Source organism: Drechmeria coniospora, chromosome 03, assembly GCF_001625195.1.
Source record: "Drechmeria coniospora strain ARSEF 6962 chromosome 03, whole genome shotgun sequence".
Classification (NCBI taxonomy): Eukaryota; Fungi; Ascomycota; class Sordariomycetes; order Hypocreales; family Ophiocordycipitaceae; genus Drechmeria; species Drechmeria coniospora.
The window spans coordinates 6,868,729-6,890,098 of record NC_054391.1 but is presented as its reverse complement, the minus strand read 5'-3'; the positions used below and the strand labels follow the sequence as shown (position 1 = coordinate 6,890,098).

Below are 21,370 nucleotides of genomic sequence, written 5' to 3'. Positions count from 1 at the left end.
GCACAGTAAGTACATGCCAGATGGCGGGTGCGGGTGCTCGCCAGCGAGACACCTTGAACCCGTCCGAGGCGCTGAACGGGGGCGCCTGAGATCAGCTAGGCCACGTTGGGCCGTGGGCGATAGGCCCTTTGCCATGGTACTTTGTTAGGCTTTGGCGAGCCGTGGACAGCGCCGTCAGTGCAGGATTATTCCCCGAAATCACACGGACGTCCTGGAGCCTACGCACTAGTCCTGCAGATGGAGATTGCTCCAGGCCGTAGCAACGAAGCAAGCGGTGGCAGCATTCTCCTAGCACCACTGCAGCAGGTAACATAGGGCTCGGCTGCAGCGCAAGTACGGAGCATATGCGCTGTAAGTGTGCAGTACGGAGTACCAAGCGTTAAATGGTTGTTCGGTACGCAGGTACCTGACTGTACTCGCCTCGTCGTGCACCGGACCAGCCATCACGCCGTACCGCTCCGTACTTCGCTACCAGCGATTATTGCCGCCAGCCTACCACCACCACCCCTAGTACAAGTACCAGCCAACCTAGGGCAGTGAGCGTGGCCAGCCTGCGTCCTCGTCCTCCACCACTTTTCTCTTCCTCCACCCATCACCAGACTTCGTTTCCCTTTGAGCAATCGCTGGCCCCGAGCGGCAATGGCATAGACCATCCTTCACCTCGAGTCGAATTCCCGATATTCTTTTGGACCTCGCGCACGCCGCCTCCGCAAAGGCCAATCGCCCTCGTCGTCGTCGGAAGCCAGAGTGCGGCGACGAAAGCAAGCTCGACCAGGTCGTCACCGTCGCGTCCAACGGCCTCGTCGCCTCGGCGAGGATGAAGTCGGCCAAGCCGCTCCCCGCGGACGCTCCGGCGCATCGGAGGTCCCAGCCGGTCCGACAGACGCGCACGAACCCGGCGCGAAGTGCCGCCAACGCCTCCCGGCCCGGCGGTGGCAGGGACGGCCAGGCGAGCGACCAGGCCATCGACATCTTCCCGGCGATCACGCACTTTTCCGACACCATCACGGCGCTCCCCAAGGAGCTCGTCCGTCACTTTACACTGCTCAAGGAGGTTGACGCCAAACTCTTCGCGCCCGAGGAGCAGCTCTTCAAGCTCGTCGCCGAAGCTGCCGCGACGCCTTTGCCGTACCCGCCAGCGAACGTGGAGGCCGAGGCGGCGAGCGCGGCGGCACGGACGTCGGCATCCACGGCGGTGCAGAAGCACTCGAGCGCGAGCTCGGCACATCAGGCGTCGACGGACGAAGCCACGGCGACCGCCTCGTTCGTCTTCGACCACGCCAACGTCCCGCGCCGGCAGCTCTTCCGACAGACGGCGCTGAAGATTCAGGAGATGCTCGTCTCGCTCGAGGAGAAGAACCACGTGCTCTCGACTGCCAACGAGGCGCTCCAGCGGCAGCTCGCCCGCGTCGAGGACGTCTGGCCGCACCTCGAGAACGAGTTCAGCGCCGAGGCGAAATGGGGCAGCACGACGCACTGGGCGTACCCCGAGAACCGAAACAGCAAGGCCTCGCACGCCGAACGAGCCCGCCGCGACGGTGCCGCCGCCATCTCGGCCGCCGCCCAGGCATTGGCCGACGAGGCGGCGGCGCGGAGCGACGCTCGGAAGCAGGCGGTGCAGGCGAAGCGAAACCAAAAGAACCAGCACCTCGACTCCGACGCCGACGACCTGGCCGGCCGAAACAAGGGCGAGGGCAAGAAGACGCAAAAGGCGCGGAGGACGGCCGAGGGGAATGTCGGCCTCGGCATCTCTGGCGGCGCCTCGACGAACGGGAACCCGCCGCCGAAGCGACGCAAGGTGGAGAGGACCACCAACGGCGGCGAGCCGATGGAGCGTGTCATGAGCAACGTCCTCGCCAACAGCGCGCCCAAGGTCAAGACGAGCAGCCCGAGGGGGACGCCGGCGCCGGACGGGCCGAGGAAACGGAAAGCGCTTCCTTCGGGCAGCGGCCAATCCAAAAAGAAGTACGATGATGGCCCATCTATCCCCCCTCCTCCCTTCCCGCCCCCTCCCCTCTCGCCCTCTCCCCTCTCGCCCTCTCCCCCCTTCCTCTCCTCGTCCGCCGGCGATGTTCGTTTGGCATAGGCGCTGACACGAGCGCGATGGCGCCTCGCCACAGGAACGGCATGTCGCCCTCCATCACTTCGTCGCCCGTCATGGGACCGTTGCCCGAACCGAGAATCACAACCCGCGGGTCACCGGCGCCGGGCGGCGCGCCTCGACCCATGTCGGCGCGAGCGCGACGGAATTCGCTGCAGTCGAATGCCGACAACGGCAGGGCGCGGGCCGTGTCGTCGGCTTCGTCCAAACCCAACGGAACGGCGGCGGCGGCGGCGGCGGTGACGACGAGCGAACCGTCGTCGGCCACTCCCTTCCCGCCACCCGCCCACGAGACGAGCGCGCCCAAGGCGTCGAGCGCGAAGCCGGAGCCGATCAAGAGCGAAGGGGGCGGCGGAGAGTTGGAAGGCGAGCCGGCGTCGACTCCGGGAGTCGACGACGCGGGCGGGGGCGACGGCGCGGAGCAGAGCGAATCCGCGCCGCCGCCGCCGCCGCTGATCAGCCTGCTGGGAACGGTCATGACCAAAAGCGGGCGGGCGAGCAAGCCGTCGACCCCGGCGATACTGGCGGCCCAGGAGGCGGCGCGGCCACGGTCGGTTCGAAACACGGACAACGGCGGCGGCGGCAAGAAGCGCAAGATCAACTCGGCCACGCAGGCGCTCGCTCCGCCCGGCGACGAAGCCAGCAGGGGCCCAACGCAGGGGGACGACGACGACGACGACGGCGACGGCGACGAGCCGACGTACTGCTACTGCAACAGCGTCAGCTACGGCGAGATGGTGGCTTGCGATGCCGACCGATGCCAGCGCGAATGGTTCCACCTCGCGTGCGTCGGCCTCAAGGTGGCGCCAGGTTCGAAAAGTGAGTCCGAGCCTCCTCGCTCCGCCCTCTGCTTTGTTTTCTTTCTTTTTTTTTGGACGCTGACGCGAGAGGGTGGCAGCGAAATGGTACTGCGAGGACTGCAAGAAGCACCTGAAAATGGGCGACAAGAAGGTGAGCAGCCGGTAAGCGATGGCGGCCGGCGCCGGGACGGACGGGCCACCAGTCACCAGCCGGCCGTTCCGTTTGGGTGCTGCGGCGGAGCGTGTGTCCCTGAAGGGTTTCAGCATGGCGTGTTTTGTCTTGTCTTGTTTCTTACTCTCTTATTCTTTGGCGCAGAGCACGCCGGGTAGCCTATTTCGAACCGTCATCCGGCGCCGGGAACGACATGCACGCTCTTTCCGGCCGGCGGCGGCGCGAGAGAGCGGCACCAAGCGCGGACACGTGCGTGGACGGCGTAGAGCATGCATGATTGCGAGAATGTCTTTTGTCTGTAGGTGTAGACACAAAACACTAGCCAGGTATCGGCGACGAAGGCGTGAGAGGCGTTCGGGTGACGGTGCGCACTCCCTCCTCGACGTGATGCTTGCGAGGTGAAGGATGAAACGGTGGGAACTTGACCTCTTGCGGGAACGGCCGGCCATCGTCTCTGTCATGAGATGGACCGAGATTGGTATCACGGCTGAAACGCACACATGTCACGGGCCAAGCTCGCTTGCCGGCGAGTCCGTCGTGCATTCCGAGGCATCGATGAGGGGGGATCGAGCCCTTGTCCGGCATAGGCCGAGGGAGGCCTCGGTGCAACGAATGGGCCGCATCCCCCAGTCGAAGGGGAGAAACGGCTACGGCACGGCCGAGGAGGGAACAGGCTCTCGAGGGACGATGTGGAGGGTAGGGGATAGGCACGGGCGAGCGTGTGCGTATGCGGATGAACGGCTCCGAGCGCCCTTGCCCGCAGAATGACGATGAAAGCCGGCATGAAAAGCAAGGTGGGAAGCGGATGAGAATGCCAGGGTTGCGTCCGTCCGACGACGCTGACAGGAAGGACCTCGACGGAAAGGCGACGATGAAAAGCACTCGGTGCCAGACTCTCTGTGCGGCACTCCGTGGTCGAGCTTGCTTACGTGCAAGCATCGGAGCGAACTTGCCGTGCGCATCGGCAAGGCGGCACGGGCCTCAGGCCTCAAGGAGAACAAAGGCAGAGCAAAGTCCGCGGGCCACTCGTCACGTCATATACATGTACATGTACAATAGATGTACGGGTACGTCTTAGCTGTCAGAATACAGCACCCGCACGGCCTACCCACTCATCCAATTTTGCTAACAGCCGCACAGCACATGTAAGTACCGGTACTTGCTGTAGATGTACGTGTGTCGTAGCCAGTAAGTACTCAGGTGCCATTCTATGCAGATAAGCGAACACATCTCGACATGCACAGTCTAGATGTGCACCTAAGTAGGTATATTATAATACAATTAATAACTTAATAATACCTCACCCAAGTACGGAGTAATACTTGTGCATGGCTGCATTAAAAATCCGTTCATGCGATAACTTGGATCTCGGTACGGCATACGGAGTCCTCGGCGGGTATTATTCATGTTCATACTACAGGGCCATATGGGTTCGTTGCGGTCTGGGTTGCGAGGCCATGAATAATACTCTGCACATGCAAGTACTGTTGTGTACTTGTGCAAGTACTTGGATGTACGGTGGGTGTGCTCAGCAATGATGTGTCGACAGATGGGCGGCACAAGTACAGTACATGTACTGCACTCCGTACTCCGGGCACGAGACTGTCAGGTGCCTATTAGGTAGGTACTAATGTACAGTACTGTTCTTGTGCGGAGCAAGTAACAATACTGTAATGCTGTGTGTTGTAACAACTCCGTACTTACAGGCGACTGTCAACCAGTCGGGCTTTGCTGTCCCAGCCTCCGAGGCGCAACACCGGCCTTCGGCTCCCTGAGACACGCCACCCGCGGTTGAGAAGCTCCATAATGAAGAGCCGCGGCCAAGGTGCCTGTACATGTACCCGATGGCGAAGGAACCGGAATTTTGTTGCAGGTGTACATGTAGCGAAGGAGAGGCACTCCGTTGGGTGGTGCGGCATTGCTCCGGGGATCTAGGCGGCGCCCTGTTCCCGGTGGTGCTTACTGAGTGGGTGTGCATGCACAGTACGGAGCGCTGGTACATGTACTTGCTTGGGCGCGCGACAACTCGTACTTGCTGGAATATTAGCGTCATTACCGTGAATGCAGCACAGCAGGTGCCGACTCCGTACTTGATGAGCACTTGTATTCTCCAAACTTTTCCTTGCCAGTCCTCGTATCTGTCTGTACTGTTACCACGCAGGTCAAGAACTGTACTTGCATGCACCTACATGTGCGAGCATACTCGCGCAGCAAGTAGCAACGCTGGTGTTCCGCGCCCATCCCATTGGAGGCCATGGTCACGAGTGCAAAGCCAGTAGGGCGCCTGACCTGTCCCGTCCTGTCTAGACGCCTAGCCAACTCTCTTCCGTGCCCCGTATTCGGGCCAGCTCGCCGCGCGCCGCTAGGCACCCTAGTCAACACACCCATGTTCTGCTGCGGATGTACGGAGTACAGAGAGGAGCACTTGTATGGAGTGTTGCATGTATTATTACTTGTACATGTAAGTATTACAGTGCTTGTAAATGTATGTGTAATATTACACCTTGTACGGAGTAAATGTAGGTGTAATACTACTTGCTTGTACATGTACTGTACTGTAGGCGTGCATGTACGGAGCACAGCGCATGCACAAGTACCTGCACTCCGTGCTGTACCTCGCTCCACACATCACTTCCCCGTCACCCCGCTGGCATTTGACAGAAAGATACTCCAAGCTTGCACAAGTGCATGTACCTGTACACGTACCTACGCATCAGCCAATGTCCTCACCGCACGTCACGATGGTGCAAGGTAGGAGGCGGCTGGCTTCGGGCTTCGGTCCAAGTTCAACCTCGCCCATCGGAGGGGCCCGACGGCCACTAGCGCGGCAGATGGCGGGCTCCTCGTCGCCTGTTCGCTCGTCGCCTGTTCGCTCGTCGCCTGTTCGCTCGTCGCCGCCTCCTCCTCTGCCCGTGGGCACTCGAACCGGCCGCTTGCTGGACCGCTGGTTTCGGCAGTGCCCCCTCGAGCATGGAGAGGGTGTGATGGAGCGAGGGCTCACGAGACGGACGGCCACCCTGCGCCGCCGGTGAGTGAGTACAGTAAAGTGCTCGCTCGCCCGAACCCAGGTCAAGTTCTAATCAGCCATGGCTCGCCTACCAGTCGGTCGCCGAGTCCAAGGGGCCGATCTCGGCCCCGCGACGCATGCGAAAGCACCGAGTACGCAGTACTTGCGCAAGTACCTTGCAGTTTCTGGTATGGGTTGGTGTCAGCAATTGCGCGAGTACATGCAAGTACAGCTATTCTCCAAGTACAGAGTACAGGTACTTGTTGCTCATTCGAGCTAATCGGAGGGGTGGTACTCTGTACATGTAAGCAGTTGCACAACAAACTCCGTACGCCGACTTACTGTACTTGCAGTGTGTGGGCATGCGCAGTATACTACATAGGCAGGTACCGATACGCACGGCAAGCACACCAAAGTACACGTGTTGTGCCTTGGCCGGAACACGAAGGCGAGCGTTATGCGATGCCATCCTCCTGAACCCCATCCATGCCATCCATGCTCGGTGGTGCTCGCAAATCATTTGCGCGTCCATTTCGCACAGAGATGGGCTCCTGGGGTTCCTTGCTGGCATGAGTGCTGAAAGACCCAACAGGAACTGCAAGGAAATGTGCATCGGAGCACGATGCTAATGTACGGAGTACGGTAACCTGTGTTAAGTTTAAGTACAACTGCGTCAGGCTTGCAGCGGGCCACGGACGGGCCCAGCACGCAGATTGCTCCATCGCATTCCAAGTACATGTACTCCGTACTCCAGTACAACTACTCCGTACGTCCAGCGCAAATACTGTCATACCTGAACAGATAAGTACTTACAGACAAGTACCAGGAATTCCTCGTACTTAACTTTAGCAGATAGGGGTACGGAGTACTGTGCTCCGTTCGTACATGCATTGCACGCACCACATCGTTTCCATGTCGGAAACCTCGACAACCAAGCACGTACATGCACATTGTACAAGTGCTACCTTAGTGCCGTAGCTGCCGGCGAAAAGAAAAGAATGCTCGCGTGACGCGGGTCCCAGCAGGCCGGCACGGAGAATGGCCCAGCTGCGCCTGCTCATGTACGTACGAGCGCTGTGCAGGACGAGGACATCCACACATGGCACACGTACTCGAGTGGGTGTGTACTTAGTGCGCTTGCTCCGTATAAAGGTCAACAATGCAGTGCTTGCGTGGCAGTGTACAGTACATGGAAACCTACTTGGCGACATGTACAGTACCCCGTACACGGCTGTACAGTACGATCGGTAAATAATGTATTGAGTAGTTGTGCAAGCATACAGTACAGTAAGTACTTATTTAATTAAGTACAGTGCTAGGAACAGTACATGCGCATGTACCGTGGCAGCGCCAAGCACGCGCATTGTCGACAGTGCTCACTCGAATACTGTGTGCTGTACTTGGCTCGGACTGGTTGAGTGACACAATTAGGCAAAAAGGTAAAAGTGCGTGCCTGTACAGTATCGACCCTGTCGGCACTGTTCCCACCCGCCATACGTCACGGGGCCGGGAGACGACGTGCTCGGAGGCGTACGGCGACGCAGCAGCGCGACGTGTGCCGTGGCCCCTGTGCGCCATTGCGCCATTGGCCGACCGGTGCGGGAAGCGGACGCCCCAAGGTAGATTTGCTGATGCGAATGACTGGCGGACCCGTACGGGACCCGTAGAGGCCCGGGTTTCTGTTACCACATCCTGTGTTGTTTTTTATTTTACCCCGGACCGCTCGTCCGCCTGCGTCGTGGCTGCATGTCGGTGCTGTCTTTTTTTTCCAAGGGCTGCCAGCCACGCGAGAGGTGCTTCTCCGAGGCCGTCGGCGGCTCTGGAACGTAGAAACGGCGAGCCATGGCCGCCGCGGCGGACCATGCGGTTGATGCTGCAGTCCCTCGGCTGGCGTGACGCCATGCGCGAGAGTCAAGGTGCTAGTACCGGTACGCGGCCAAAGTACACAGATCTGTGCCTGTGCAGTCTTGGGGTCCTCGTACTTGGCGCATGCGCTCACCGAGCTAGAGATGGGTAGTCCGTCGTACTATTACATGTACTGTACGGAGTACAGTACTTACAACTAGCTGCAGTTCCATGGCCAGGTCGGTACCAACTGTGCCTGTGCTTGTAGTGCTTGTGCTTGCAATGCCCGTATTTGTCGTGCTTGTACTTGTAGTGCCTGTATTTGCAGTGCTTGTACTTGTAGTGCTTGTACTTGTAGTGCTTGTGCTTGTAGTGCTTGTACTTGTAGTTCTTGTACTGTACCTGCGCAGCACGTTCTTGTGCTGGTTGTACGAGTACCGAGTGCAGTGTGCCCCGTGCCGAGTATATGTACTGTACAGTACGTGCGGGAGGTGTGCCGCGGCGCTCGTCCAAGTACATGTACCTGCTCGCGCCTCCTGCCTGCCGCAAGTGCATGTACAGGTACGAGCAGCAGGTGCCGCTGCTCCTCATGTACGTCCCTGGATGGCACCATGCAGCCTGCGTCCCGCGGCGTTCATCGCACATGGCAGGCAAGCATCGCCGAGGCAGCCTCGCCGAAGTCCCCCGACCTCGTCCCGCCCGCCTGCGCACATTATTTTACGTACGAGCACGGCGCAAATAAGCATCGAGCACGAATGCGTGTGCTCCTGCTCCGACAAGCGCGCCGATGCATGGGGTCGTCGTTCCCCGTCCCTTGCCATCGCCGCGCGAACCTCGACCTGGGCGTCGGTGCCGCTGCTCAGGTGACTCCCCTGGAAGCCATGGAGCGTTTCCATTACTCAATTCTCCCCAGATTCGGCGCTAGGTGTCTTGCGCTAAAATCTGCGTGCCAGCACGTTTCCGCCAGGGCCCCGGCACCCTTCGTCGCCCTCTAGCATGGGCCGCCGACCGCTGCGACCCCGCCCAGGAAGCCCCCCCCCCTTCCTCTCTGGGGTCCTCCTCCCCCTCCCCCCTCTCCGGGTGGCGTGGCGGTGATGGAACCTTGTCCTACATTGCATAAGTGGCATGGGGGGGCCCGAATACGACTCGACGGTGCATGACCTACTTGTGCGGGCACTACGCACCACTAGAAGCGAGAGCGTGCGTGCTGTACTGTACTTACTGTAGTTGTGTGTAAGTAACACTTACTTGCCGTCGAAGCGCACCTTTGACGTGGGCGGGCGACCAGTACTCGCTTGTACTTGTACCAAAAAAAACAGCCAAAACGACTCCATCGCCCACGCTACCACCGCTTCCACCTTCTTCTCCTCCTCCTCCTCCTCCTCCTCCTCCTCCTCCGCTCGCCGCCTCCAAGTCCGCCTTCCCTCCCCTCGCTCTCTCCCGCACGAGCGACGCTCGTCCATCGGCAACAGGCCAAGGAGGCAATCGGCTCTCGTTCGCCCGCCGTCCCCGCTCCTCCATCGACCGACCGACCCTCCGTCTCGAGCGAGCCCTTCATCCGTCGCCCCCTCCCCCGGCCCGACGACAGCAGGAAGGAGAGGAACGATAGGCAGACCGTCGCGCAGGACAAGCACGCCGAGCCCGCCTGTCGCTCGTTACATGGCCGTGCCCAGCGGAGCCGGGCCCCGACGGGTGCTTGACTTCGACACGTCCATGTTGATCAAATCCACCATGGCCCGCGCTCTCTCCCCTTCCGATTCCGGCTCACGATCCTCCTTCTCCTCGGTCCGCGAAAACGACGACGGCCTTGCCCAGACCTTCACCCGCTCCAAGGTCTCGTCGTACATCGACACCCCCGAGGATGTCTTCGACGAAACCCCGCCCAACGAGGTCTCGCAGCCGAGCTTCCAACCCCCCTTGACCCAACCGCACAGCCGGCTCCATGGATTCTGGTACCCCCCGGACAGCTTCCGCGGCTGGCGGCAGATTCCCATCAAGGGCAAGCTGGCGAGCCGCAGCTTCGAGGATCTCAAGCGGCTGGCCATGACCTGGGACCACGCCCCCGCCCCGCCGCCCAAGAAGCTCGTCGGCGCCTACCCGGTCGGAACCTCGCCCCTCGAGGTGCTCCCGAGCGAGGTTTTGGGTGCGTCGTGCCGCGCGACAACGAGACACCTCCTCGCCGGATCCCGCTGACCCTTGCTTCTCCCTAGGCGAAATCATCGACCTCTTGGTCGTCGAGATCCCCCCCAACGGCCTCACCACCCGCAACACCGACCTCATGGCCCTGCTCATGACCTCGCGCGCCATCCACGCCGCCACCCTCACCACCCTCTACCGGCACATCACCATCCCGCACTCGCGCATCTTCCGAAAGTTCCTCAGCACCATCACCGAGTACCCGGCCCTCGCCACCATCGTCCGGCGCTTGGACTTTAGCCACTTCAACCCCTCCATGCTCTTCTCCACCGCCAGCGAGCGGGCCATGACGCGGAACCTGACGCCCGAGACGCTCGCCCAGTGCCTCGACCTCACCCCCTACCTTCAGGAGTTCCTCGCCCAGGAGTACGTCGACGACGACCTCAGCCACGACGTCCTGAGGAAGCTCTTCTTCCGCATGCCTCAGCTGCAGGCCTTGGACTTTTGCGCCTGCTCCTCCACGCCCTTCAAGAACTCCTTCAAGGCCGTCCTCGACGACCCCTGGCCCGACGTGCTCTCCATCACCAAGCTGTCGCTGCACAAGTGCCTCAGCCTGCCGAGCGACGTCTTCACCACCATCCTGCCGCGCCTCCCTCGCCTCACCCACCTCGACGTCGCCGGCACGCGCATCACGAACGAGGCCTTGGAGATGATCCCCGCCACCGCGCGCCTGACCCACCTGAACCTGGCCAAGTGCACCGATCTTTCGGCCGAGGTCGTCGTCAAGTTCATCGCCTCGCACCCGGCCGTCTCCCACCTCGTCTTCCTCAGCCTCGCCAGCGATTCCACGAACCATCTTCTGCTCGGAAAGGACGACGTCGACGTCCTCCTGCCCGTGCTGCCGCCGACGCTCAAGTCCCTCAGCTTGCGAGGCAGCAGGATGCATTCGTCCCAGCTCCCCCACATCATTCGCCTCTCCGCGAGCCTCGAGGAGCTGGCCCTCGGCCGCGGATTGGACATGAGCGACATTCACCGCATCTTCGACGCCTCTCGGCACCATACCCTGCGTTATCTGGACATCTCGGAGATTGCCACCATCATCGGAAGCGCCAGCACCCTTCTCGCCCCGGCCACGGCGCCTCTCGTCGTCGTCGAAATCGGCGAGCGCGCCTACGAGCGCGCCGCCAAGCTCAACAAGAACCTCGAGCTCGTCGGATGGAAGGCGAGCGAGTTTGGCAGCCGATACTGGCTGGTGCGGAAGCCGACGGCCGCCGTCGCCATGGAGAACCAGAGGCGCTGGTGGAAGATGGGCGCCGAGAGTTGGGGCATGAGAAAGATCCCCGTCGCCGTCGCCGAGGTCGGGGGCATGTACGGGTCCTTCATGTTCGGTCGACGACTCTGATGCTTGCTTGGCTTGTCCTTTGTTTGCTTGCATTTACGAACCGACGCGCGAAAAGCATTCGGCATCTTCTCTTCTCTCCTTGTTTTCTTTCCTTTTTCACTTGGTGTTTGGGGTCAAGCATTTGCTGAGCCGCTTACCTTGAGCATTCCTGGCGGGGAAAAGCGTTCGGGCTAAACATTCATGGGGTTTTTGTATCATCGATATGCATTTTTTTTTATTGCTGAAAGCTGAATGCCACTTAAATAATTATTTGAATCTCCCCATCGGTACGCTGCCACGGCCAGTCAATCCCTACCGACGGCCATTGCCAAACTAAGTAGTTCTGTTCCGCCTCGATGTGGGCGTTGCCTCAAGTTTATCGCCCGTACTCGTTGAGAATCCGAGTGTTACCAACTCCTACAGCAAGGGCACCTCTTTGGAGTATTCGAGGTAGGATATATTATTGATTGTTGCAAGTAGTTATTTGGCATGACATTCATGAAGCGCGTGCCGTGTATGGCCGGAAGCGTGAGAGTTTGGTGTGCTATTAATAACCGAGGTAGGTGCCGTCACGTGATCCGTTTCGGAACAACCAGGCACCCGGGCATTGATGGTCGAGACAACCCATCCAGAACGCCAGCTTCCGTCACCTCCCTGACGTTTACGGCTGCTCCAACTCACAGTCGACGGTGCTTGGGCTGCATCACCATGGCTTCCAATCACGACACGCCGTTCCGCTCGGCGGACATGAGCATGGTGCAGCTGTATGTCTCCAAAGAAATCGGTCGAGAGGTCGTCACTGCTCTAGGCGAGCTTGGACTCTGCCAGTTCCGGGACGTATGTGTCCCGTCCTGACCCCCCCCCCTTTGTTCTCGCTTTCTAAAAGCATCTAACGCATGTTTCTCGCCAGCTCAACGAGGATGTCAGCGCTTTCCAGAGGACCTTTACCCAGGAGATCCGGCGCCTCGATAATGTGGAGAGACAACTGCGTACGTCGTTCGGCCGTGGAACTCGACGGCGTGCTCGCAACTGACTTCGAGGCAGGGTACTTTTATTCTCAGATGGAAAAGGCCGGCATCCCGCTCCGGAAGCTTGATCTGGACAGTGAACGGCTGTCGTCCCCCTCCACCTCGGAGATTGATGAACTCGCCGAGCGCAGCCAGAAGCTCGAGCAACGAATCTCGGCGCTCAACGACAGCTACGAAACGCTGAAGAAGCGTGAAGGCGACCTCACCGAGTGGCGCTGGGTCCTGCGCGAGGCCGGAAGCTTCTTCGATCGTGCCCACGGCAACGTGGACGAGATTCGGGCCTCCACCGATAACGACGATGCACCCCTGCTCTCCGATGTCGAGCATCACACATCGGCGCCGGATGTCGAGCGATCCTTCTCCGGCATGAACATCGGCTTCGTTGCCGGTGTCATCGCAAGAGACCGCGTTGCCGCCTTTGAGCGCATCCTCTGGCGCACGCTCCGTGGCAACTTGTACATGAACCAGTCGGAGATTCCCGAGCCCCTCATCGACCCGACCAACAACGAGGCCGTCAACAAGAATGTCTTCGTCATCTTTGCCCACGGCAAGGAGATCATTGCCAAGATTCGCAAGATCTCCGAGTCGATGAGTGCCGAAGTGTACAACGTCGACGAGAACAGCGACCTCAGGCGCGACCAGATCCACGAGGTCAACAACCGGCTCGAAGATGTGCAGAATGTCCTGCGCAACACCCAGGCCACGCTCGAGGCCGAGCTGAACCAGATCTCGCAGTCCGTCTCGGCTTGGATGGTCCTCATCGCCAAGGAAAAGGCCGTCTTCAGCGCGCTCAACCTGTTCTCCTACGACCGCGCGCGTCGAACCCTCATTGCCGAGGCCTGGTGTCCGACCAACGACATGCCCCTCATCCGGTCGACCCTTCAGGACGTCACCAACCGAGCCGGGCTCTCCGTCCCTTCCATCATCAACGAGATCCGCACCAACAAGAAGCCCCCGACCTATCTCAAGACCAACAAGTTCACCGAGGGTTTCCAGACCATCGTCAACGCGTACGGCACCGCCACCTATCAGGAGGTGAACCCGGCCATGCCGGTCATCGTCACCTTCCCCTTCCTCTTCGCCGTCATGTTTGGCGACTTCGGTCACGCCGTCATCATGCTCTCGGCGGCGCTTGCCATGATCTATTGGGAGAAGTCGTTGAAGAAGGTGAGCTTCGAGCTCTTCGCCATGATCTTCTACGGCCGGTACATTGCCTTGGTCATGGCCGTCTTCTCCCTCTTCACCGGTCTCGTCTACAACGACGCCTTCTCCAAATCCATGACCCTCTTCCCCAGCGCCTGGGAATACCACAAGCCGAGCAACTGGAGGGACAAGATGTCGGTCGAGGCTACCCTCAACACGGACGGCTACCGCTATCCGTTCGGCATCGACTGGGCGTGGCACGGGACCGACAACGACCTTCTCTTCAGCAACAGCTACAAGATGAAGATGAGCATCATCCTCGGCTGGGCCCATATGACCTACTCGCTGTGCTTCGCCTACATCAACGCCCGTCACTTCAAGAAGCCCATCGACATCTGGGGGAATTTCGTGCCGGGCATGATCTTTTTTCAGTCCATCTTTGGATACCTCGTCATTTGCATCATCTACAAATGGTCCGTCCAGTGGGTCGACTGGACCGTCTCCCCTCCCCAAACGAACGCTGCCGCTCCCGGTCTCCTCAACATGCTCATCTACATGTTCCTGCAACCGGGAACGTTGGACATGCGGCTCTATGGCGGGCAGGAGTACGTGCAGGTTGTGCTGTTGCTGCTGGCCTTTGCGCAGGTTCCCATCCTCCTGTTTCTGAAGCCCTTCTACCTTCGGTGGGAGCACAACCGCGCCCGCGCCAAGGGGTATCGTGGCCTGGGAGAAACGTCTCGAGTCAGCGCCTTGGATCCGGACGACGAGGACACTGGTCTGATCAACGGCCGCGGCAACAGCTTTGACGAAGATGGGGAGGGCGTCGCCATGATCTCGCAAAACATTGACGAAGACGAGCACGGAGAGTTTGACTTTAGCGAGGTCATGATCCACCAGGTCATTCACACAATCGGTACGTCGGCTTGGACGTCTGCGAGGCGATTCGGGGCTAATCACGTTGATAGAGTTTTGTCTGAATTGCGTTTCGCATACTGCTTCCTACCTACGACTCTGGGCTCTCTCGCTTGCCCACCAGCAGCTCAGCGTTGTGCTTTGGGACATGACCCTTGGCCCAGCTCTCAAGACGCCCGGCGTTGTTGGTGTCATCATGATTGTCGTCTGCTTCTACATGTGGTTCTTCCTGAGTAAGCCGCCCCAACTTCCCATTCACGATGCCGGTTGGCAGGTGCTGACCCGCCATATAGCCATCGCCATTCTGGTATGCATGGAAGGCACAAGTGCCATGTTGCATTCTCTGCGTTTGGCATGGGTCGAGTCCTTTTCCAAGTTTGCAGAGTTTGCGGGCTGGCCGTTTGCACCCTTTTCTTTCGACACTCTGTTGGAGGAGTCTGAAGACCTGAAGGAATACCTGGGATGATGTAGCTAGCCGAATTTTCTTTGTTTCTTTGTTGTACTACTCCTTGGTAGCTCGCAATCCCCTCTGTATTATCAACACAACGCATCCTATATCAGTTGACTCGTTTGCGTATCTTCGTCAAGTCAAACGGCCCTTCCCGATGGGCCCTTCCCGTTGAGCCCTTCCCGTTGGACCATGTAGGGTGTTGTGTTCGTGGAACAAGTTACGCCCACAGAGGAGCAGTAACCTCGACGGCACGCTCCATGACTGCCCTAACCCGGTCTGCAAAGACCTTGTTGTTGGACTCGATTTCGAGATCCTCAAGCCAGACGGTGGCCTCCATCTTGTCGACCTTTATGAGGACGCCTGGTACGGGAATGCCAATCTTGTGGAGCCGGTCCATCTCCTTTTTGCGCCTCTCGGCGAGCTCGGCCTCGGCATTGGTGTCCTCGTCCATAGCATCGCCCTCTCCGGCAGCCTCCTGCTCCTCCTGCCCCTCCTGCCCCTCCTTCTTGGCCGCAGGGTCGTCTTTGGCGTCGGCGTCTTGAGGGGCGTCGGGCAATCGGGGGTTCTCGACGGGGGAAACGTTGTCAGCGCCGAACTGGGCCTCGAGAAACCAGAAGAGGCGTTCAAGGCGCTCAGCGGGGGAACTGCGGGCGTGGGGGTTGCGGGCATGATCGTGGGCGTGCGAATGCTTGCTGTTGGCCGACGAGCGCTTAACGGCTGCCGGTGAAGTCTCGACGGAGAAGAGAACGGCCATGACGGAGTCGGCGATGCTATCGTTGAGCATGTTGCCCTCCCACTCGAGCTCGACCTCGCCGTTGGCGCGATAGCGGACGGTGACACAGCCCATGACGAGGTAGGCGGCGACGAGGGCGTTGCCTACATCTTCGACGGCTTCCTCCTCTGCTTCCTCGGGCTTGGTCTGCTTCTCTCCTGCGTCCTCGTGCGGCTTTCCATTGGCGGTCTTGACGGCGCCCCGACGCATCTCGGGGAGCTCCTCGATGGTGCCAAAGGTGCCTTCGAGCGCCCACTTGACCAGGTCTATGCCGGCGGCGGTCAGGCGCAGGCGCTGCTTGCAGGAGATTGTCGTCGTCGTCAAGCCGGCGTACTCGCGGAGGTCCTCTGGAGCCATGAGGGAGAGCTTGAAGTCGCTTTCAACGAGGACACCTGTGACGAGGGGCGCCGATGCAGAATCGAGGTCGGCGTCATGCGAGGGCGGCGGGACGGCGGCCAGTTTTCCGACGACTTTGGCTGTCTTGTCGGTTTTGAAGGGGATTCGCAGCTCTTCGCAGTTGCGCGGGGAGTAGACCTTGACCTTGGTCGTCTTGCTCGCGTTGAGGGAGAGGAGCTTGGACTTGAGGCGCATCATGTTGTGCTGCTCGCCGTGAACGAGAATCTGCGCACCGGCGCGTGCGTTAGCTTCGTCTCTCCTCGATTTGGCCTGCCCAAAGGCGCAGAAGGGGGGGGGGGGGGGGGGGGCGCATTACCACTACCGGTGCGGCCACTTCTTCGATAAACTCGCGGTTCTCGACGCCGTCGACATGGGCGGCAAACGAGTACTCTGCAACGCTGCAGCGGCGCGGGATCATGATCTTCTCGGCCTCGCCGCCACCGGGGCCCCTGCGGGCGCTCGCGATGCTGCGAGACATGACTGCCTGGATCTGGTCGGGCTCTTGCATGATCTGCCTGGCCATGGTCCCCTCGACGCTGTAGCCGGTGATGATGACGCCGTTCTTGTCGCTCGGTGCCCATCGCTCAAACAGCTCCCGGCTGACACCGCTCTGCAGCATGCCCGGGCTCGCGAGCATGACGCAGCCGCCGACGTCGTCGAAGCGGTCGAGGTTCTTGAGCGAGCGTATGTACTTGAAATCCCAGGGGCCTCCCTTGCCGGCACCGTCACCGGTCGCCTCGGCCTCGGCCATGCGCTCGCGGAAGAGTCGCTTGATGTTATCGTTCATGGCGCCGACATAGGTTTGGTACACAACCATGCACTTGCGCGCGAGGTTGCTGGCGTAGTAGATGGGGTACTTTTGGTATTCGCCGTGCTTGCTCCAGTACTCGTCCAGGATGAGCAGGAGTTCCTGCGCGCGGCCGAGGGCAAAGACCGGAAGGAGGGCGCGGCCGCCCCGGTTGAGGATGCTCGTGATGGTCTTCATGAGGGCCTGCTCCCGTTCGAGACGCGGCACGTGTGAGGCGATGCCATAGGTGGACTCGGTGATGAGAACGTCGATCTTGACGCCCTTGGGCACCTCGGCGGACACGAGATGCCTGTCCTGCTCGCGCGAGTAGTCGCCGGTGAAGAAGATGTTGAGGCCCGCAATCTCGATCAGGAACATGGCTGCGCCGAGGACGTGACCGGCAGGGTAGGGCGTGATGCGGATGGAGGAGATGGTGTGGGTCGTGTGGTAGTCGATGGCTTCGATCTGAGGAAAGGTGTTGAGATGGTCTTGCTCGGTGTAGACGGGCTGCGTCGCCGGGTTTGACGATGTGTTGCCGACCCGGACGCTGTCTTGGATGAGCCACTTGTAGATGGCCTTGGTCGGGTGCGTCATGAAGACACGCCCTCGGAAGTTCGTCTTTGCGAGAACGTAGGGCAGCGAGGCGGCGTGGTCAACGTGGAAGCTATCGTCGCCTTGTCAGCTACTTCGTTCGCTCTCCACACCTTTGACCGTTGTTTCATGCCGTCAGCGGCGGGCCGGACGCAGAGGCGCAAACAGCAGGCACGCGAGGCATCACAAGCAAAATGACGGGCGTAAGGGCTGGGGAGAGGGAGAACACATATTGTATTTATCTGGCACACGGCGGGAGGCGTGGGTGGCATGCTCATGCTCCCGCCGCACGCGCACGTAGGAGAGGGAACAGAAGACATGGACTTCACGGCTTCATACTGCTTGCTGCAGCTGCTGGGGAATATGCCCGGCCCACGACCAGAATACCGCCTGGTCCTCTGCCCACGCCCCTGCGGCACGCACAAGACGGCGGTGGTGACTTACTGGCTGATGAGAAGCACATCCACGGTGCTCAGATCGAAGTCATCGTAGAAGGGAAGAGCGGCGAGGCCATCGTAGGCGGGATGCTGGCCCGCGTCGAGCTGCGGACGGAGCGTCAGCACATGTCGAGGTCGACATCGAAAGGAGACATCTTTTCTCACCATGACCGTCTTGCCCTTGTACTGGATAATATGGCACGATCGTCCGACCTCGTTGCCGCCGCCGAGACAGAGAAACATGAGCTCGTCGGATGGATCGACGGGCTCCTCCGTCACCGTGGCGTTCATGGCGGAGGCTTTGCGTTTCGAGGCCATTGCTGCGGTTCGGGGGTTCAAGCGTCAACAATGAACAGCATGGGCGGGCGGATGGAATTCGAGAATCACGTCGTTGCTGCCGCTGCAGACTCGAGGCCACAAGTCAGCGTGGGCAGCAATGGCCGCATCAGGGACTTTTCCCAATCAACGAATAGATGGATGGGAGCGAATATAAGCAGGTGAATCAAGGCGAAAGAGAGGGAATATTCATGATGCAGCGAGTTGCAGAGGCACGAAAGCTATCATTCGCTCTTCCCATGGACGGCGAAAGGTCGGCGCCAAATTGGGAATGCTCGCTCACGTGACTTCAAAATCACCGCGCCAGCTCCGCCCCCCCATTGTTCAAACCTGCATCCGACTTCACTCGCTGGCGAGCAATCCATCGACGGATCTGACCAACCATCACGCCGCCGTCTGCGCCATCTGCATCTCGCCAGCATCTCAGAGCGATTAGGCGACTGCACACACACCACCGTCATCGTTTTTCTCTCGTGTCTGACACGTCCCCGCGCGTCGGATGGGCCGAGCCACCTTGGTCCCGGCAGGCTCCTTTGCCTGCTAAGTTTGCAGCCTCGGATCGTTCCACGTCGCCTCGATCGCAGCTTCACCCATGGCGCAGCCTCAGTCTCAGGGTCCCCCGCGGGCCTTCTCGCCGCCCCAGCTCAGCCCTTCGCCGGCGCCGCCACAGGCGGCCTACGCGTTGCCGCCGAACAAGCGACCCCGAGCCGACGGCATCCCTCCGCAGCCCGCATCGCCATATGCTTCGTCGCCGTACGCCGCGAGTCCCGGCGCGGTGGGAACTCCACCGGCCACGACGGGCTCGCCGAGATACTCCCAAACCCCTCCCGTGGCGGGGGCCTACACGCCTCCGCCTGCTCCTCCGCCGCCAGCGGCAGTGACGAATGGAGCGAGGGCAAACGGCTTGAACCTCCCCGACGCACGCGCAGGTGCAACACCACCCATGCAAACGCCGCAAAACGCGCCGGTGCAGGTGTCGGCGCCGACGGCGCAGGGGCCGCCGCAGGGACAGGCGCAGTACACGACGGCGACGATGGCGCCTATCCATTACCCGGCCGCCTCTCCGACCAACAGTCCGGTGCCGACGCCCGCCCCTGCGCCGACGCCGGCTGCCAACGTCATGGGTCCGCCGCAGCGGCCGGCGGAGAGACCTGCCAAGGACTACGAATACGACGTGACGGACTCCCTGGCAGGCACCGGCATCGACCTGCGTGCCGAGGAACAGTACATGTCCGACCTGTACTCGCACGCGCTGGATGCGGGCTCGGATTCCAGGACGGGCTTTCCCCAGCACCCGCCGGGGCCCAAGTCCACCTTTTACGGCGCCGGACCGGCGAACCAAGCGGCGGAATCGACGAACGGCATGGACCAGGACGAGTTTGCCGCCAAGGCCGCCGAGCGAGCGTGGTCGGAGTCGTCGATGCGTCTGGCGGTGCAGAGGACGCAGGAGATCAACGACCCCTTCCTGCTGGTGGCCCTGCTGCATCAACGGGCGGAAAAGGCGGCGCGGGAACACCACCTCGGCCTCAACCTGGACATGAAGAATAACAACCAGACGATGGGTAAAATGAGGCTACCCGAGCAGTTCCCCACGCCCGCGGTCAACGTCCGCACGGAGCAGGGACCCGACGGCACGACAGTTGCGACGACAGGATCGTACATCCCGCAGGACTCCTTCCTCGTCGATCAGCTGGCACTCATGTCCATCGCGACGAAGCAGCGGCTACGCGACCTCGTCGAGGAGGCCAGCGTGATTGCGGTCCACAGGCAGCAAACGTCGCACGGCGATGTCCCGGAGGAGTGGGCGGCCGCCGCCGCGCCGTTGAACATGGAGCCGCTGGAGCCCATGCAACTGGACGAGGCAGCCGGCGCCACCGATGGCGGCACGAATCCGCTGAAGCGTGAGCGTTCACCCCGTCCCCGGCACGCGGCCAAAGCTGACCGAGAGGGGAACACAGGCTCGGCCGAGGCGGCAGCGACGGAGGATGGCGCGGTGGGTGCGAGCAAGAAGCTGCCCAAGATTGGCGGATCGAGCGTGACGGTGCCGATGCGCGAGAGGGCTCGACAGGAGCGTGAGTGGGAGGAGGCGCGGCTGCGAAGACGACAACGACGCAAAGAGGGCGGCACGGAGAGCGGGTCGACGGCATCGCGGGCCGGCAGCGTGTCGGCCGGCACGGCGGGATCGGTGGCCCCGGAGCCGGAGAAGGGCATGACGAAGAAGGAGATGAAAAAGAACCAGGCGCTGAAGGCGGCCGAGGCCAACAGCCACGCCAACCAGAACATGACGAGCAGCATGTTCGCAGGCTTGGGCGGCAAGGGGTCCCTCTTCGGGAAGAAGAAGACGGGCAAGACGTACGACTGGATGAACGTCGGGCGCACGGGGGGTGGCACGAACTCGCCGGCAAGAGCAACTCCCGGACCCAAGGGGATCAACGGAAGCGGCGGGGCGTCGGCCGCGGCCCATCACGCGCTGACGACCGAGGGCCGGAATCGCCTGGGCGCGTGGCGGGAGGACAAGGAGAAAGGCAAGAGCATTCAGCTGCGCGATTGGGTCATGGTCCTCGAGAGGGACGGCCGAGAACAAAACGCGCTCTCGGCGGCGTACGTGCAACTGGACACATCGAACCCCAGGTAATTGTCCCCGGCGACGACGATGGATGCGAGCGAGCGGGACGTCCGAACGGGAACGGATGCGTGCGGGTGCGAGTGCGGATGCGTATTGGAGATTGGAGAGCAGGCCTTGCGGGAGATACCCAGCGCCGCATTGTTTCTTTTATTCTGGAATTGCGTTAGCCCGGCGTTCAGTTTGCAGCACACGCAGAGGCACACGGCAGAAGAGCGGCTTGCATTTCTTTTTTTTTTCACTTTCTGCTCCCGCTTTCTGCGCTTAATGGGCGTCGTCGGCCGTCGAGTGAGCACCAGTGGGACCAGAGTTGACGTCGGGGAGACTGACGAACGAACGATCCTGCAGAGATCAGGAGGTCATCACAACGACGCGTCGGCCAACTCACGAGGTATCGCCCTCCATGGCACGCCGAGTTGAGTAGAATGGACCGGTGACCAAGGGTCATTCGC

The 21,370-nt window shown here is 60.8% G+C and overlaps 6 protein-coding genes across 6 annotated transcripts; 5 read left to right on the top strand and 1 right to left on the bottom strand.

Annotated features, from left to right (window-relative positions):
• Window positions 1–237: 237 nt before the first annotated feature.
• DCS_07645 (uncharacterized protein) lies at window positions 238–2,086 on the top strand (the record flags this gene model as incomplete). Its single annotated transcript, XM_040804929.1, has 3 exons — window positions 238–306; window positions 364–394; window positions 618–2,086. 3 exons carry the CDS (start codon window positions 238–240, stop codon window positions 2,084–2,086), a joined length of 1,569 nt encoding a protein of 522 aa, XP_040655033.1.
• Window positions 2,087–2,103: 17 nt separating this feature from the next.
• Window positions 2,104–3,231, top strand: DCS_07644 (uncharacterized protein; the record flags this gene model as incomplete). The annotated part of the gene is made up of 1 exon (XM_040804928.1): window positions 2,104–3,231. The coding sequence occupies one exon, from the start codon at window positions 2,104–2,106 to the stop codon at window positions 3,229–3,231; it is 1,128 nt and encodes a 375-aa protein (XP_040655032.1).
• A 5,305-nt stretch (window positions 3,232–8,536) lies between these two features.
• Window positions 8,537–11,463, top strand: DCS_07643 (Leucine Rich Repeat domain protein; the record flags this gene model as incomplete). The annotated part of the gene is made up of 4 exons (XM_040804927.1): window positions 8,537–8,850; window positions 9,047–9,125; window positions 9,186–10,068; window positions 10,136–11,463. The coding sequence occupies 4 exons, from the start codon at window positions 8,537–8,539 to the stop codon at window positions 11,461–11,463; spliced, it is 2,604 nt and encodes an 867-aa protein (XP_040655031.1).
• A 687-nt stretch (window positions 11,464–12,150) lies between these two features.
• Window positions 12,151–14,991, top strand: DCS_07642 (vacuolar ATP synthase 98 kDa subunit; the record flags this gene model as incomplete). Its single annotated transcript, XM_040804926.1, has 5 exons — window positions 12,151–12,279; window positions 12,353–12,431; window positions 12,487–14,526; window positions 14,579–14,758; window positions 14,819–14,991. The coding sequence occupies 5 exons, from the start codon at window positions 12,151–12,153 to the stop codon at window positions 14,989–14,991; spliced, it is 2,601 nt and encodes an 866-aa protein (XP_040655030.1).
• Window positions 14,992–15,193: 202 nt separating this feature from the next.
• On the bottom strand, window positions 15,194–18,277 carry DCS_07641 (uncharacterized protein; the record flags this gene model as incomplete). The annotated part of the gene is made up of 4 exons (XM_040804925.1): window positions 15,194–16,414; window positions 16,461–17,595; window positions 17,967–18,064; window positions 18,125–18,277. The coding sequence occupies 4 exons, from the start codon at window positions 18,275–18,277 to the stop codon at window positions 15,194–15,196; spliced, it is 2,607 nt and encodes an 868-aa protein (XP_040655029.1).
• A 610-nt stretch (window positions 18,278–18,887) lies between these two features.
• On the top strand, window positions 18,888–20,930 carry DCS_07640 (tpa inducible protein-like protein; the record flags this gene model as incomplete). Its single annotated transcript, XM_040804924.1, has 1 exon — window positions 18,888–20,930. One exon carries the CDS (start codon window positions 18,888–18,890, stop codon window positions 20,928–20,930), a length of 2,043 nt encoding a protein of 680 aa, XP_040655028.1.
• Between the last annotated feature and the right edge of the window lie 440 nt (window positions 20,931–21,370).